At 27.2% G+C, this 14,558-nt stretch overlaps 3 protein-coding genes across 3 annotated transcripts; 2 read left to right on the forward strand and 1 right to left on the reverse strand.

Moving 5' to 3' along the window:
• Positions 1 to 2,141: 2,141 nt before the first annotated feature.
• Positions 2,142 to 3,710, forward strand: OCT59_000095 (uncharacterized protein; the record flags this gene model as incomplete). Its single annotated transcript, XM_066138588.1, has 1 exon — positions 2,142 to 3,710. One exon carries the CDS (start codon positions 2,142 to 2,144, stop codon positions 3,708 to 3,710), a length of 1,569 nt encoding a protein of 522 aa, XP_065988068.1.
• A 150-nt stretch (positions 3,711 to 3,860) lies between these two features.
• OCT59_000096 (uncharacterized protein) lies at positions 3,861 to 5,498 on the reverse strand (the record flags this gene model as incomplete). The annotated part of the gene is made up of 1 exon (XM_025332527.2): positions 3,861 to 5,498. The coding sequence occupies exon 1, from the start codon at positions 5,490 to 5,492 to the stop codon at positions 3,861 to 3,863; it is 1,632 nt and encodes a 543-aa protein (XP_025170753.1). The 5' UTR covers positions 5,493 to 5,498.
• Positions 5,499 to 9,336: 3,838 nt separating this feature from the next.
• On the forward strand, positions 9,337 to 10,671 carry OCT59_000097 (uncharacterized protein; the record flags this gene model as incomplete). The annotated part of the gene is made up of 1 exon (XM_025320705.2): positions 9,337 to 10,671. The coding sequence occupies one exon, from the start codon at positions 9,337 to 9,339 to the stop codon at positions 10,669 to 10,671; it is 1,335 nt and encodes a 444-aa protein (XP_025170751.2).
• Between the last annotated feature and the right edge of the window lie 3,887 nt (positions 10,672 to 14,558).

Consider the following 14,558-nt stretch of genomic DNA (forward strand, 5'->3'; position numbering starts at 1 on the left):
AAAAGGTTGTGGCAACGACCATCTTACACAAAATGAGGAATAAAAATATGATATTTTAGATGATGGAGAATTTTATTAAAGTTGTAATAGTTATAAGTTGAATAATCAGTCCTAATAAATTGAATTTGTGAAAAATAGAAAAAATTATGATTGAGAATTTATCAATGTACGGAGAACGTTATATTTAAAAATCTGGTGGATTTGGCGACTCTTACCCATTAAATCTATAATCTACTGTATACCGTATGCATAGCACATACAACGGTAGTTATATCATACTAAATATCGTTACACCGGACAGTTGTTTATTTAAAAAAAAATATCGATTATGCAAACGATTATACTGTATCTTATACGCGAACACAAACGTTAATTGTTAATCCTCAAATATTTAATACATTATTTTATTCTACAAATCTCTTGGCTTACGCCCTGGTAGATAGGCCCAACCCGGTACAGGAAAGTCAGTATAGGTATTATTTGATCTGATTAAGTTCATTCAGTAGGAATTACGTGCGCAGCTCTAGTGGGATATAAAATAAAATTTTTTTTTTTATTTTTATGTTAGTAGCACGCATTTCTTTATTAACTTTATTATATAGGGGGCATACGACAAGTAAACAAAAAATACATAGAGATAGTCTCTATCTAATACCCTATAAAAAAATTTTATCCGTTATTTCTATAAAAACTCCCTTTCACGATTCACGGAAAATGGTTTTTATTTTTGGTGGTGTGACGTTAATATATAATCTGGTTTATTAGGTTTTAGTTTAAATTATTGATTTAGCTATTTAGTTTTGATTTTTATATAGTATTTTACTATTTTTTTTCTTGTATCAAACTAAGGGCTCGTACATAAAATCAAAACGAAAATAATTCGATAAATTCCGTTTTATAATGAGGCGGAATATAAGCCTCTACGGGAAAAAGATAGAATTTAAAAACGGATCGACTTTTTTACAGGGATATAATACGTAAATTTTTTTTTTTAAAAAAAAAATAAGGAAAGTTTACTTCTTACGCGATTATCACAAAATTTGATGATTGACCGCCTTGATATTCAAAAAAATTTGTTTTATCTTTACATAAAGAAAATAAAAAAAAAACGTTAGTATGTTGAAAGAGAAATTTCGAGAAATTTCAATTAACCACCACCATACTACATAAGAAAAAGCATCCAGACCCTCCAGTCCCTCCTTCAGGAAAACTATATTCAAACTTTTTTATCTGTAGACCTGTATCATTAAAACTATGCTAAAAAAACAGGGAGTGCATGCTTACTTTAAATAAATAGATAAATCTTTCCTTTGTAATGTCAAATCTTCCCGACTGTCAATATCTAGCCTTAGCCTGCACAATGATTCAGGTACCTGACCTACAAAATATTTTATGGAATCCCCGCTAGTAAAACCATTACCCATATGCCCTATAAAAAAAAATTCTGGAAAATCTCCGATAAATGATCATTTTTCTCGAAGAAACTCAGATACATGATCATTTTTCTGAAAAATTTTTTATAGGGATGTTGTTCAGTAAATCTCAGCTATATAGAATGGGGATACAACGTAAAACTAAGTGAGGTATGCTATCATAGTAAGTTGATCCGCAAGGATCTCTAGATACAATTCCCGAGATACAACTACCATATCGTAGACCTACTAAGCACTCTAGTTCTCACCTGAATCATCAGCCTCTTTTATCGTATAGAATGGAGAGGATTGTTGACATTGAGTTATTATTTTTTTTTGTTTTGATTATATTAACCAAGAAAGTCAGAAGTCTCGTCTAGAAAGTAACAAACGAATATATTATTTTCACCTATTACACATATTTCAAGATTGATAGATTTTTAATACTAAGCCAAATATTAACATTTGGTTGCCACGTCAGACGTTATCACGAACTATAGCTGTGAGACTACGATTCAGAATTACTAAACTTTACTGATCGTAAATAATGCTCTCTCACCCATTGCAAAGGGCTACAGACATTATCACGAACCATGGCATGGCTGTGAGACTACGATTCAGAATTACTAAGCTTTACTGATCGTGTTATCAATTGCCATCACTGAATAATATAAATGATTCTCTTTCACCTTTTTCTATTTTAATAAATTCTTTCTTGACTATTACAAAATGGCTACTGATTACTTTGAAGAAATTCTTGAATATTTAGATGAGAATGATAAAAATACTTTATATTCATGTTTATTGGTTAATCGTTTTTTATGTAAAGTTTCTGTCAAGTTTTTATGGAGAAATATTTGGAATTTCAAACTTCAATCGGAAGCACAAAGACAAATTATAAGAACTCTATTAACTTGCCTACCTAATGAATCAAAAAAACTTTTACATAAGGAAGAAACTATTATTATTCCAATTTCAGAAACTTCAAAACCTCCATTATTTGATTATGTATCATTTTTTAAAGCTTTTTCGATTGATGATTTTATTATAATGATTGAATTTTTTATTCAAAAATCAACAAAATCAACAAAATCAACACAATCAGCAAAATCAACAAAATCAACAAAATCAGGGAGTTCAAAAAATCCAAATCATCTAATTAGATTAAACAAAAGTAGAAATTTATTAATAGAAGAGATATTAAAAATGTTTATTAGCAGGACCTCTTTGAAGATATTAAATTATACTATGAATAAAAGAAAAATCATGAAAATTCCGTATGATATAATGTTAACAGAATTTCCTGGAGCGAGAGATTGTTTAAAGAATTTAATTGAATTGAGATGTATAAATGAAGTTCGACCAGAAGTTTTCTATCAATTATCTCAAGTCTGTCATAATATTGAAACAATCAAAATTTTTGGTTCTCTATCACATGATAATGGAATGAAAAAATTAATTATTTTACAAGATAATTTAAAATGTTTAGAAGTAAAAAAACTTCATAGTTCAGAATTAAATGGGATTTTGTGTTCATTAAATAATAAGCAATTAAATACGATAACAAAATTACATTTAAAAGGAATTAATAATTTATCGTCAATTTCATTTATTATTAAATTCACAAATTTGCAAGAATTTACTTTAATAAATTATTATGATTATAATAAGGTTAAATTGGAAGAATTAAATTATGTTATTTTTTCAAAATTACGATATTTTGCAATCAGATATAATATTAAAAGTGAAGCATTATTGAAATTTCTAGAAAATAATGGAGAGAATTTAGAAGAATTTAAGCATTATTCATTTCGTACTTCAATAAATAAATCAATAAATTTAGCCGTAGCAAAATTTTGTTTGAATTTAAAATCATTATACGCTCGATTTGAGGAAACAAATACAGTAATATCAATTTTAAATAGCTGTCAACAATTAGAAAGGATTTGTGTTTATTGTGTTTACTGGGAAGGAATTGATAGAATTGAAGAATTAACCGAAGTTGGTGTTTATTGCGATACTTTTAGAATTGAAGCATTAGAAATTATTAAAATTATTGCTAAATATTCACCAAAAAAATTTCATGAATTGAAATTACATGGAATAAATTTACTTCCGAAAGAATTGGAAACCATTTTTATGATTTGGGAAGATCGTATACCATGTAAAACACTTACTCTTATTATTAAAAGTGATGTAGTTAAAAAAGAGGAAAATATGAAAGTAATTGAAAAATATAAAAAGTTTGTGGATGTAAAATATGAAAAATATGAAAAATATAAGGAGATGGAGATGTAAAAAAACATGGTAAAACTTAGTATGACTGCATGATAGTATGTTAAAATCGTTAAATGTATGTAATGTACAGTTTTTTAAAACTTAGTACGAGTATAAAGTAATATTGTTTTATTATATATATTTGTATATATTATATATTTATATTTTTTTTTAAAAGCAATACATTTCGGCTATAAAAGTAACATATATATTTGGACTATAATAACTTTCTACTTTAATACCATATAATTCAAATTTTTTCACCTTGTTTTTTGATTCAAATAAATCTCTACCAATAAAATCATCTTTAAAAGCTAAATACTTAACCCTTTTCTTTTTCATAATATATTTTTCTATATAAGGTAAAATATCTTCACTTCCTATAGTTGTATAATCTCTAATTAATAATTTCTTAATAAAAGTATTTTGAGATTTTTTTAAGAATAATTCAAAATCACTTGGATTAATTTTAAGACATAATTTTAAATATTCTAATTTATTAGGTAAAATTTGACCCAATTCTCTTAATACTATAGAACTAAGTTTAATCATTTCATTATCAATAGAAAGATAATTAAGATTTTCACCAATAATTTCAATTATATCAAAAGATAAAAATATACATTGTTCATTAAAACCTAATAATTCAAAAAATTTAATATTTGTACAATATTTTATAATTAATTCAAGTAATTGTTGTTTTAATTCATCATTTGTAAAAAAACCAAATCCAATATTTTCTAAATAATAACCAAATTTTTGTAATAATAATTGAAAAGATTCAATTTGAAATGATCTACTACTTAAAAATAATGATTTTAATTTAAATGGTTTATTATTAATACTAATAATTTGTTGAATAAATTCATTATTTAAAGAAAAACAATAAAGAATATGAATAGATTCTAAAACATTTAATTGTTCAAATACTTCTTTTAATATATTTATATTTTTAAAATCAATATTATAAAATATAATTGTTTTTAAAGTATTTGAACAATTAGAATTTTTTAATGTTAATAATGAATTATGTAAATGAAATTTATTTTGTTTAAATAAATAATTTCTTTGTACAAATGAAATCTTTTCAAGTTTTTTTTGTGTTTTAATTATATTTAATAATGGTTTTTCAATTGTTGAAATATCATGAATTTCATTAAATTCAAGATAAAGTGTTGAAATGGATTTACAATTATTTGATAAAACTGTTAAAAATTTAAAATATTGATTTGTAATAAGTTTTAAATTTTTTATTTCATTAATAAAATTGGGATTTTCTAAAATTATTTCAACACTATCATTAAAATATTTTATATCTGATACTTTAAAAGTATTTAAATTTGCTTTATTATCAATAAATGATTTAAATAATGATTTATAAATTAATTTCACTGATTCTGTGTAATATTTTTTGTTACAATTTATTGAAATCCATTGTTCAATAGAAAGTTGAATTTCTCTTAAATTTAAAATTTTAATAAAATTTGGATAATTAAATAATGTTTTATTATTATTGTTATTATTATTATTAGGATTATTATTATTTATAGGAATTTTTATATTAATTCCATATTCATATAATTTTTTTTTATCTTCTTCATTTAAATACATTTCAATAAATTGATAATTTTTGGTTGGAATCGAAAATGGATTTTCCCATAATATTGGTATTGTTAAACGACACCATATTCTATTAATTAAAATACATGAATATAATGTTGAAAAATCATTTCTAAAATATTGTATAATTTCATTTATTAATTCAGGTAAATCTCCTGAAAAAATTTTTGAGCATGTCGTCATATTCTTTAAAAAAAATTTTTTTTTTTTTTTGTTATAAGAAAGGAAAAAAAGGGGGAAATTAAAAATAGGGATTTGTGGCTATTTTTTCAATATAAACTAAAACTAATTAGGGTGAATTTCGGACTTCAATTCCGATAATAAAATAATATGCGGAGTATGCAGATCAATAGTAGATCATTCGGAAACTTTACCGGTAAATCATAAAGTTATTACGTTAACAGTTAAGGATTCAAATAATTTTTTTTATGTTTTAAATTTTGTCATAATACGAGTTATACATACGAGTTACGTTCAAATTGTATTGGATTTGTATCAAATATATACGAATCCCGTATAGGTCGTATTACGCTCATTACTGCTAGAACTGCTAGACCTACTGATTCAAATGGGCAAAAATAGCAAAATTCTTCGTCTTATAAACCAAATAAATAATATCTCTTATAAACCTATTCATTATGTTAACGAAGTATTTTTTAATTGAAAATTTTAGTCATGTATAATCCCGGTAGCACTAAGTGTCACTCATGATCACCTTCATACTAATTTTAAAAATTGCGAGTGATTAGCTGAGTTTATAAATGACCGGGTATCTTCGTTAAAATAGTTAAAATAGTTAATATTTAATGAGTGACACGCTCCAGGAGATTACCCATTTATTTCATGGGAACATCAGGGTTTTTTCCTTTCGGAAAAACCCTATTATTCCCAACTCCCCATGAAATAAATAATACTAATATTTCACATTTAGTCAAAATCAGGTATAAAATGAAAATTAATACTAACCGCAGTGACTGAGGTATCTAGAATTGTGGCCGTGATAAAATTCAAAATAAAAATAAAATATTTAATAGTACTAACTAGAGTTTAGAGGTCTTAAAAAATATGGATATTTATCATTGGTATAATAAAATTACGTCAAATTCATCATTTAATCCAAATCAATTCGCGTAGTAATAACAACTCTTTCTTTTAATTTAAGTAAATATAATGGCAAATATTTATTTTATTTTATTAGAATTTGCTTGATAACATTCCTTGCTGATCACCGTTAACGAGTTTGATTAATAATGTCAGGTGATTTAGAAATTGAGTCCTAGTAGGTATGGTACGTTGAACTGAATTTGTAAAAAATTTCACAATTTTCTAAAATATCTTTTAAATTATATTTTATAATCAAACTACGGAGAGATATATTTTTTTCTTTTTTTTGCATTATTAATTACTATTGCTTTATAATAAAAAATCTGAGTTGCTTTTGGTGATTATCATCTTTACAGTTTAAAATGAGATAAAAAAATCAAGTCTATTCTAACTCAATGTAAAAATTAATAATTTAAAGTATTTTTTTTATTTATTTAACATTATAAATCATTATTTGTACTGTACGTTCACGGATTTTGATCAGTTGCTATTGATGTGGTGTCATGTAGGTCAAAGTAGAATTGATGGTTACACAAATTATTACATATAACTTTGTTACCAACCAATAAATGGATATCTTTCTTTCTTTGCGCTAACGTTCAAATTCTATTTTTCTAACAATTATAATATTCATAATAACTTTCATAAACAACACAAGTTTATTGAACAAGCAATTCTTGCTCATAATTCCCTTACAGAAGAAGAAAAAACCAAAGCAATAATATTAAATAGTAAAGATTATGACCGGGATAAAATTTGTTTTAATTCAGGAACAAGAAGAATTTGTGAAAATTGTGACCAAGAATGTTTAGCTACACTATATTGTGAATATTGTGTTCGAAATTATTTAAAAGTAAATTTTTCAAATTGGTCATCTGAAAATAACAGATAATGATATTGATAATTTGATAAAAAATTGTCAAATGGAAACACTTCACCCACAAACAATAGTTGAATGGATTCCTTATAATAATTTACGAAATGTTAAATATTTAACAAAAGGCGGATTCTCTGAAATTTATATAGCAACTTAGATTGGTGTAAGGTATAATGAATGAGATACTAAAAAACAACAATTAATAAGGTTTGGAAATCTACAAGTAATACTTAAAGAATTAGGAAGTGTTGAAAGTGCCAATCGAAATTGGTTTGAAGAGGTTTATAATTAAAATATTTAAAGATTTTATTTCAAATTTTCTATTAACAATAAATTACATTATCTTTATAGGCTAAATCACACTTAACCATAAGTAATAAATACATAGCTATTGTTCAATGTGTTGGTTTAACACAAAATCCATCAAGTGGAAATTATATGCTTGTAATGAGAAGGATGGATATAAATTTAAGAGAATATTTACAACAAAATCACGTTCAGTTTACAACTTTACATGGAAAGAAAGAATTCATATTATTTATGAAATAATTCAAGCACTTGGTCTAATTCATAAAGAGAAATCGATTCATAGAGATTTGCATTCCGGAAATATATTATATTCACAGCTTAATGATAGTTGGCGTGTTAGTGATCTTGGATTCTGTGGTCCTGCAGATAAACCATCAACAAGTATATATGGAAATCTTCCTTACATAGCACCTGAAGTTATTAATGGAAGAGGATATACTTTTAAATCTTTTAAATCTGATATTTATAGTATTGCAATACTTATGTGGGAAATTTCATCTGGACAACTACCATTTATGAATTACAAGCATGATCACAATCTTGCAATTAATATCATTAACGGTATGAGACCGAAAATTCTACCAAATATTCCTTCGAAATATAAAAGTTTAATGGAACAATGTTGGGATGCTAATCCATTAAAAAGACCTAATACTTATACACTTTTGAAAAAAATAAAAGAAATTAAGTCATATTATCAAAATAACCCAAATGAATTACTCAACAAAATGTAAAAATAGATAAAGAAGGAAATAATATAATGAGCCATAAATTATTTACAAGTAAAATTTATAGATTTGAAAACCTACCTGAGCCAAAAAATGCGACAGAAGGTATAGTAATTATTAGTCATTTAACATTTTTTTTTAACATTACTAATAATATTTTATTTTCAATTAAATAATAACAGAACAAAAAAAAGGTAATGTAATGAATGTTAATAATGTTTTAGTAAAAGGCCTTCAATTAATAAATATATTGAAATAATCTCCTTTTTTAAATAAGCATTTTATACTAGTAAATTATATGATTTTAGTATTCCTGATAATAGTAAGTATTTATTAAATCACATTGAGTTTTATATAGTAAATATTAAAATAATTGATTTTTATTATAGTTAGTAATCTTGGCAAATCAAGTAAACGGTATACTTCAATTAATTATAAAGATAATAAAGGTAATTTATTTTTTATTAAAATTTTGTAATAAATATTAAATGCTAATTTCTGTCTTAATTTTAGATAATGATAAAGAATCTCCCAGATCATTTAAAAGGTTGAAATTAGAGAATGGTAAACCAAATGTTCAATAAATTTGTTTATAAAACAACGTTATTGGAATAAGGATTAAATTTTATTTATTTAATAATAGTAGATCTTAAAAGTGAAAGAGAAATAACGCAACAACGATCAAATATTGATATTAATGATAGGTAATATCCATTAAATTATTTATATTATAATTAATCTTATTATTCTAATTTATTTTATTTTTATAGATAATGTACATAATAATCCAAATCTTCGTTCAGAAAAGCAAGGTGAATTTTAAATTCCAGATGGTCGGTTAGGGCGTCAGCAACTTCGTACCTCGAGTTACGAAGGGTCACATGGTCAAAAGCACTCTACGCATTTTTTCAGAGCCGGAATTACGATAATGCCAGCAAGAAAAAAAAAAAAACTCTTTCTTAAAAAAATTTTTTTCAAAAAATACTAAGAAAAAATTTACATATAAGAAATGGGTAAAAGTAATAAAAAGAAATCTTCACAACAGTCTATACCCGTACAAGAGTTCGTTGACTCCTTCACCAACTCGTTCGCTTCTTTATTAGGGAACATAATATTTGATTACTTACAGTGTGGTGATGTAGAGTCTGAATTTTATAAGACTGCAACTGCTAAACTCGTTCCAAAAGGCGACATAGTCACAGAGCGGTCTATACTGGATAATGTAAGAGTTACTAAACAGTTTACGAGAACATTAAATCAAGCGATAATCTCAGGAGCTCGCTGCAAAGCTCGACAAACGCTGGATAGTTTAAGCTCACGTTACCAAAATGCTCTTCCTTCACTCGTTCAAAGCGCTGTTGAGGCGCAGCTAAAAAAAAAGGAGAAGAAGGTCAGCAAACAAAAAGCGCCTGTATCAGATGACGCAGACGCCAATCTTGTGATCGACGAATCCATGAACATAGATGACAATGTAGATCCAGATACAACCGCGTCCCAACCAAATCAGGAAGGTTCATCCAATGTTGATCAATCATCTACATCTATATCAAAGCCGATTGGTTCTCAGATTCCGAAAAATGTAACATCTTCGGAATCACAAATTACAAAAGGCAAGATCACTAAGATGACTATTAATAACAATGTAATACACAATTCGCAAAAAGGTCAAGTGCGAACTATTATGATTTACGATATACCTGCGGCCTGGTCACATGATGCAATCCTGGAACATCTAAAATCATGGGGCCAAGTATTGGAAATATCCTTTAAGACACAACACAAGTATCAGTCCGTTTGGACAAAAATGACACTCAAACCAACTACAGACATGGACTTCGTTATGAGAACGTGGCAACAAAAATTAGGTGATGGTCTTGTCCGCTGGTATCCTGGACATTGGAAATTAAGAGAACGTAAGGCTCGGGAACGTTTTCAAGTAAAATTTTCTCTTCCGGAAGACTGGAAGTCTAATCTGTTGGCATTCAGTTATCACGAAAATCAATCCTTCGAACATATATTGAGTCATGAATTGAAGGGTCGTGCTTTTATTCATTTAAAGGTACATGGGAAACATCAGTTGATCGCTTACTTTGAGATGCACGAACACCTACTTAGATGTATGGAATTTAGCCATCATTGGAAGCCGACCATTTCAACTCCTCCCACAAAAAAAATTCCTCCAAAGTCCAATAAGGACAAAAAGACTTATTCACAACAAAGTAAAGGGAAGAATCTGGGCAAATCGCTCAGTTCCTCGACTTGTTCGCGCAACAAATCCAACACTCAACAAAAGACTGATGACATGCGTCCTTTACTCTTAAAACTCCTAAACCTTTTGGTGTGAGGTCGTGAATAATCAAATCCTAAATAGCATAGAATAAGTGGCTTTAACTGTATTACAGTCATAACATTTTTTTTTTAGGTGAAATCAGTGGCGCTTATTTCTTTTGTAGGACCCATGAAAGAAGTTAATTGGTGTTTAAGGTGATTTAGGTGGTTCGGTAGGAAGGTGTTTTATTTTTTTTTTCCGTTCTTCTATTCTATTTTTCTTTTTTCTCGGTGTCTTTGGTTTTTTTTTAGCTCCCGCTTTTTTTCCACCCCTTTTATTAGTCATATTCCTGGTCCCAGTGCGTTTTTTTTATTCATTTTATTTTTTTTAATTATGGGCTGTAGCGTAGTTTTCCTGCCTGTATGAGTGCCCAAACTTAGATAGGTCCCGTAGGGGATGTAAATTGTTAAATCATTCAATTTTTAGTTTTATTTTATAATTCTATTCTTTGTAATTAACATCTACTATCTTCGATTGTAAAATAAAATAAACGATAATGCCAGCAATAATCTAAAAAAGGAAATAAACTCTGGCTGACATTATATGGGCGTGCGTCAGTTAAAAAGGGGGAAATCTACGTTTTCATCATTTTGAGAAAAATGAAATTAACTTATTTGCAAGAAAAAATATTTTGCTTTCATGCGTCAGTTAAAAGAGGGGAATTTGGTGGCTAAACTTTTATCCATATCATGTGACTTCACCTTCATCATTACGTCATGCTATTGCTAAATAAGTTAATGATCGTCAAATAATCAAATGATCGTCCCTATAGCATATTTCAGTTATTTGATTTTATTTCGATAATTTATTATGCTTATCGGCATACAATATTAAGTGAGCCAAAAACCTCAAATTTGGTTTTGAGGTAGATTTCCCCCCTTTTAACTGACGCACGCCCATATATAAAAGGAAAATCCATAATTATTACTACGCAAACCCTCAATTTGTGATTTTGTGATCTTATATGTAATATTCTGCTTAAATTCGCGTCATGTTAGGTTCCTAACTGACACCCATTAATAAAAATAAAAATAAAAAAAAATATGAACTTTATATAATATAGCTCAAATGTTTTAACTTCATCTTTTCAAAGAAAATAAATTTCTATTAGTCTTAACTTCTTCAAAAGATAAATATTTAACTTTTCTTTTCATAGTAAATTCATTTATGAAAGATAAAATATCATCATCTCTTATTTTTAATTATAATTTTTAAATATAATCTGAAAATTTTTCAAAATCTTTTGTGTCGATGTATTGCGGCGGATTTATGAAATTTTGCAAAAACTCTGCTGCGCCCTCGGGAATTAAGCTTTTTCCTAAGGAATGTCAACCAATGACGCGTAGAGATGGTCAGTCCCTGGACGGTCCTGCCCGGTCTTTAGGAAAGTTATAAGGAATGCACCCTTGAATTTTTAGGACGCAGCAAGTATGGCTAAAGACCAATAAATGTCAAAATTTGGCCTTTATACTTCTTTTTTAAGATCAGCGGAGGCGAAATTGGCAAAAGACCGAAAAAAGTAACAAATATTGGTTTTGGTAAAATAAAAACCTGCCTAGTTCTGAATTGGGTGCTTAGATTGAGACCAAAATTTACCACTTTTCCAGTTCTATTGTGGTACAAAAAATTGGGAGTACAGATCGCAGGACCGACTGACCATCTCTAATGACGCGCCTTTAACACCGGAAAAATTGGTTATATAGTGGGGAAATTAGTTAGACGCAAGATTTGGGGCACAAAAAAATTTTTTGGAGCACATTTTTGACTGTTCACTAATAAATTTGGGGAAAATTGGTGACTAAAATACGGTCAAATATTTATTTAATTAGACATGACGGACAAATTTTAATAGGGTATTTCATAAATCCGCCATGATGCAGTTAATTAAAAAGAGTATATAGTAAAGTAGTATGGTACGATATGATATAATAAATAAGGTATTATTAATTATGTACAGGTACAGCACGATGGGTACGATACCAATCATATTTATATAATATATACATCCAGAGAAACAGGTATGGTAAGATCGGGCAAATGGGGAAAGCATATCGGTTAAAGTTTCATACTTAAAATCGATAAAGCAAATACACAAGAACATACTGTAACCAAATAAATAATATCTTAATTAAAAATATTCTAAATAATTTTTCCTAAATTTAATAAAATGATTGAACTACTGTATGTTGGATTTTATGTCGACTTTGAACTGCTCCAGCAAGCCAGCTTAAGTTGAAATTAAGATGGTTTATTTAATAACCAATCAAAGAAATTTTTGTTGATCAATATCCGCATGTTCTACTTGTTTATAATTTTTCTCAGAGATCCGTTCAAATGGGAACCGACGAATCATTCCTTTCCTGTTAGGGACATTTAGAATTATATAATTTTTTTTCATTGCTAAATATTCCAAAGCTGTGATATTAAATTTTTTTTCGTTGTTAAATTTTGTTTCATCGGTAAGAAGAAAATTCAAATTTTATCTTATTGCAGTACGGTGCATGAGAATTATCTAAACAAACACAATTCGTGCATACAAATGTCTGAAATCCCGAGAGCATGAAGTGTAGAAACAGAGATTTAAATCTGTAAATTCTAATCGAATAAATAAAAACATGTCTACTAATTCTTAGTTCCTATTATCATTATAATTGCAAATTTTTATATATTAATAATATTGAAGTTAAAAATTTGTGCGAAACAATGGTAATTGGACGAAAATTATTTAATTTACATAAATTTGACCTTTGATGTTGAGTCAGGTCTCGCAAATGATTAACCCGATTATACAAATATCTAAATATCTTAATTATAAATGCAAAGTCACTAATAATAATCATTTTCAGATTAACACAAACAATATATTAATATTAAAATTTCCAGTATTAACAACATTAATTACCTTGGTGCCAAAAGATATAACTAAAGTTTGCGATTTATTGGCTAATGATCACGTGAGTAGACGTAGAAACCCGTGACTACAAAACCTTTCATAGACGCAGCAGTCGCAGCAACTCCATACAATTAAGTTTATATCTATTAACCGTCATTTGTTTTCACAAAATATGCACTTTAATATCGACTACCGTCTGTTTATGTTAATCTAATAACAGATGTAGACGCGACATTCTCCTTATTTACTATTTGACCCTAAAGATCATGAATAGTTGATTCAATAACGTCTAAAATAATTTATAACAATTTCTTGGTATTAGTTATATTATGACAATAAAAAGATTTAAAAATGGAAACTGTTTAAAAGTCCACAAACGTATTACACCTTCTGACCGCGTTAAATAGTACAAAAACTTGCATTTCAATATTGTACAATTACAACAATAAATCAACAAGTAATCAATGTCTATCTGTTTAATCAGATTGGCAATATGAAAAATATTCAAAACTCAGCTTTTTTCTTAATTAACTAAATAATTTTTTTTAAGTTTCAAACATAATTTCACAGAAGTAATAAATTCGGAATTTTTCAGACAAAATTTATTTTTTAATGGTCTCATCCATAACGAAAGTTACTTAATTAAATGCAGAGTGTATCAAACATCGCATCCTTATTTATCACTCATTATAATAATAGTTAGTAGTTTGTAACGAAACAGTTTGAAATTTAGAAATAAGGCTATCATAACATAGTTACCAACTTGGTATAAGAGATCATATTTATTTAAGCAATTTCTACATAGTGATTCTCGTTCTAAACTCTGATTCTCTGTTTAAATTAATGTAAAAAATAAGAGAAAATTATTAAATAATATTTCATAAAATAGCAAAAGGAGTAGAATTAAACCATAAAACATTGTACTAAGACGCAAAAAGTCATAGATATTGAAATATGTTATCTCAATAAATTAAAGAGCATTAAACTTGCTTTCAGGTATAGTAAAATA

This window comes from Rhizophagus irregularis, chromosome 1 (assembly GCF_026210795.1).
Source record: "Rhizophagus irregularis chromosome 1, complete sequence".
Classification (NCBI taxonomy): Eukaryota; Fungi; Glomeromycota; class Glomeromycetes; order Glomerales; family Glomeraceae; genus Rhizophagus; species Rhizophagus irregularis.